This window comes from Diospyros lotus, chromosome 3 (genome assembly GCF_014633365.1).
Source record: "Diospyros lotus cultivar Yz01 chromosome 3, ASM1463336v1, whole genome shotgun sequence".
Lineage (NCBI taxonomy): Eukaryota > Viridiplantae > Streptophyta > Magnoliopsida > Ericales > Ebenaceae > Diospyros > Diospyros lotus.
Window position 1 is genome coordinate 33344320 of NC_068340.1, and position 3912 is coordinate 33348231.

At 36.8% G+C, this 3912-nt stretch overlaps 1 protein-coding gene across 1 annotated transcript; it reads left to right on the top strand.

Moving 5' to 3' along the window:
- The first annotated feature begins 1490 nt into the window (after nt 1-1490).
- On the top strand, nt 1491-3679 carry LOC127796950 (uncharacterized). The gene is made up of 2 exons (XM_052329351.1): nt 1491-3285; nt 3594-3679. Exons 1-2 carry the CDS (start codon nt 1491-1493, stop codon nt 3677-3679), a joined length of 1881 nt encoding a protein of 626 aa, XP_052185311.1.
- Nucleotides 3680-3912: the final 233 nt, after the last annotated feature.

A 3912-nucleotide genomic window follows, 5' to 3' on the forward strand; every position in this document is an offset into this window, starting at 1 on the left:
GCTCTGTAACTGTAAGTCCCTCCGTCCGTCGTCCTCATCCTCGCCTCGCGCCTCGCTTTCGCCGTCGGTCGGTGGCTCGCCCTTGCTCTCAGCTCTCGCCTTTCGCTGCCTCTCTCCTTTCGCTGCTCCATCAGTCCGTCAGATCGTCGCCCTCGCTTTCTCGCCTATCGCCTTTTGCTGCGCCTGCTCGGTCGGCGTCGGCGACTCGGCGGTCGCTCGCCCTCGTGGCCGGTCACCGGTGGTCCGGTGGCTCGCTGCCTCGCTCTCGCCTCTCAGTCGACAGTCGCTCCAGCCTCGAAGCCTCCAGATTCAGTCAGCGTGGGCGACTCGGCGGTCCTTGAAGGCTGAAGTAGATTTGATTCTCTAGAAGATCTACTTAGCTTATCTTCATTTCATTGCTTCAACTTTCACTTTCAGCAGTTAGTTTCTCTTTCACGAATCATTTTCATTTCATTTCGTTTGTGATACATTGGGGATTTGGATTATTTGATAGCTTTGTGATACATTGGAGATTTGGATTATTTGATAGCTGATTCATTTCGTTTCGTTTGTGATACATTGGAGATTTGGATTATTTGATAGCTGATTCATTTTGTTTCATTTGTGATACTGATACATTGGAGATTTGGATTATTTGATAGCTGCCTATGTGTCTATTTTATTGATGTTGACTAACTTGGCTTTATTGGTGTTGGCTGAATCTGGTAAAATAAAATTTAATTTTATTGTTGTCTTTATTTTGTTTATATACGTGATAATTGTTTTATTCTTAGAAATTGTAATTAGAGTCTAGAGATGCTTGGTTCATTTTATTCTTCTTATTATTACAAGTTGAGATAAAAATTAAGCTTAACATTATTATTGCTTAAGTGTGTCGTGTGATGTCATAATATTTTTTTTCTTTTGACTTTTGTTAGGTTTAAGCAATAGTTACAAATCATGCCTCCTAAACATATGTCTGGAGCTCAAAAAAGAAAAAGAAAACAGAGGGAAGAAGTATTAGTTCAATATCAAGCTGTTGATATGTTTAATACTTTAATAGCAGCAAAGTAACACAGAGAGAAGAAATAGTTGAAAATTTGGGTGAAACTTCAATAGAGGAACAAGAAACTTGGAATGATAATGTCAATGATCAAGGAGACTTAGTTGATGAATTTAATGAAGACAAAGATGATCACGTTGATGTCAATGAATCAAATGAGAAAGAAGAAGACAATGTTCAACATAAAGATTTATTGATTAATTTTTATGATCTAGGGTGTTGGGATAAAATTGACCAAAATATGAGAGATTTGTTAGTAGAGAGGGGTCCAAAAAGAGTTGATGGAGTCTTGTTTCCTAAAGATAGTAGTGGTAGGCATTTTGAATTAACACAATATAAGCGAGTATTGCTCAATGGGGAAACAAATGACAGGAGATGGCTAGTATATTCAGTTCATTTGGACAAGGTTTTTTGCTTTTGCTGTAAGTTATTCAAGACTCAAAAAACAATGAGTAAAATTGGTCCGTTGGGAAATGAAGGATACAGAGATTGGCATAATATGGGTCGAGGCCTTAAAAATCATGAGGCAAGTAAGGAGCATATAGATTGCATGACTAGTTGGATTGAATTAGAAACAAGACTGAGTAAAAATAAGACAATTGATCAAAGTGTGCAGATTGAAATCAATAAAGAAAGAGAACACTGGAGACAAGTGTTGAAGAGGATAATAGCTGTTGTGCAAAGATTGGCAAAAAATAACTTGGCATTTCGAGGAGATTGTGAGAAGCTGTATGTAGAAAACAATGGTCTTTTTTTGCAAATGATTGAAATGATTGCTGAGTTTGATCAGATTATGAAGGAGCACATTCGACGTATTCAAGCACATGAGACTCATTATACATATTTGGGTCCTAAAATTCAAAATGAATTGATACAAATGTTGGCAACTGAGGTAAAAAGTTCAATTCTTATAAAAGTTAAGCAAGCAAAATATTTTTCGGTCATATTAGATTGTACGCCAGATGCTAGTCATGAGGAGCAAATGTCCCTTGTAATACGATGTGTGGATTATTCAACAAACTCTGTAATGGTAGAAGAATATTGGGTAGAATTTTTAAAGGTTGATGATACATCAGGGCTTGGACTTTTTACTGAGCTTAAAAACATGTTGACCAATCTTGAGCTGGACATTGATGATATAAGAGGTCAGGGGTATGACAATGGGTCTAATATGAAAGGGAAGCATAAAGGTGTACAGACAAGATTACTTGAAATAAATCCGAGGGCTTTTTATACTCCATGTGGTTGTCATAGTCTTAATTTGACTTTATGTGATATGGCAAATTGTTGTCCTAAAGCTATGTCATTTTTTGGAGTGATACAACGCATCTATACATTGTTTTCTTCATCTACCAAGCGATGGAAAATTTTCAAAGATCATGTGAAAGGTCTTACACTTAAGCCATTGTCACAAACACGTTGGGAAAGTCATGTTGAAAGTATGAGGCCTATAAAAGAGCAAACTGTACAAATAATAGATGCTTTATTTGATTTGGTAGATACTAGTGAAGATCCTAAAACAAAGAGCGAAACTGAGTCCTTAGCAACACATGAACTTCAGAATTTTGAGTTCTTGCTTGGCATGGTAATTTGGTACAAGTTGTTGCATGCAATCAACACTGTAAGTAAATTCCTTCAAGCTGAAAATATGGATATTGATGTTGCTATCAGTCTTTTAGAAGGACTTCTTTTGTTTCTTGATGACTATAGAGAATCTGGGTTTGATAAGGCCATGGTTGAAGCGAAACAAATAGCAAATGAAATAGGAGTTGAAGCTGTATTTCGAGAAAAACGTATGATTCGAAGAAAGAAACAGTTTGATGAGGATGGCAGTGATGAGATAACACAATCAGCAGAAGATTCTTTTAGAGTAAATTATTTCCTCTTCATAATTGATCGAGCTCGTTCTTCATTTCAAACTAGATTTGAACAATTTAAAAAATATGAGGAAACATTTCGATTTCTGTTTAATTTGGAGAGGTTGAAGTGTGCTGATGATGATACTTTATTGGGGTCTTATAAGAATCTTGAAAAATCCTTGACGCATAATGGTCATTCTGATATTGATGGAGATGATTTGTTTTTGGAGTTGACAATCTTGAAATACTCTTTACCGAAAGAAACAAAAAAAGCAATTGATGTGGTGAACTATTTGAAGAGAATGGATGAGTGTTTCCCAAATGCTTGTGTAGCGTACAGAATTTTGTTAACTATACCAGTTATAGTTGCATCTGTAGAAAGAAGTTTCTCCAAGTTGAAGTTGATCAAGACTTATCTCCGCTCAACTATGTCACAAGATAGATTGAATGGATTAGCTATGTTGTCTATTGAGAAAAAAATGTTAGAACAGCTTGATTATGTAAACTTGATTGATATTTTTGCCTCCAAAACTGTAAGGAGAGTAGTTTTTAATTGATAATTTAGAAAATTTTCAATTTTATTCTTTGATATGGTATAAATATTTATTTATTTATTTTATATTTTATTATAAAAAAAATAAAATTTAAATATACTCTATGATTCGGGGGCCCATTTTTACATTTCGTCTCAGGGCCCCCAAATCTCAAGTACGGCACTGCTGCCGGCATCAGATGTAAGAGCAAGAGCTTCATGGCCCTTATGTGCACACCTCCGTGAGAGCTCCAACGATTAAATCTCTGATTTGTAGTTGAGTTATTTCTTGTTGTTGTCGGCATGTTCTGAAATGGCATGCAATGCATCTGTGGAGTGGAGTAGCCAAGCTCTTGTAAGTGGAGAGGAGGAGGAGGTTTCGCTCTTAAAGACTGGGCTCATCAGTCATCACCGACGGGGGATGAAGTTGACGATTAGAGTCTCCATGAAGGTGACCAGCTGCTCGGCCAATTGGGCCA

What these genes read in the sequence shown, in the direction of transcription:
- LOC127796950 (XM_052329351.1), top strand. Translation starts at nt 1,491, where the DNA reads ATGAGTAAAATTGGTCCGTTGGGAAATGAAGGATACAGAGATTGGCAT. An exon ending in AGTTGCATCTGTAGAAAGAA is followed by an intron (nt 3,286 to 3,593) that starts GTTTCTCCAAGT and finishes ATTTCGTCTCAG; the next exon opens with GGCCCCCAAATCTCAAGTAC.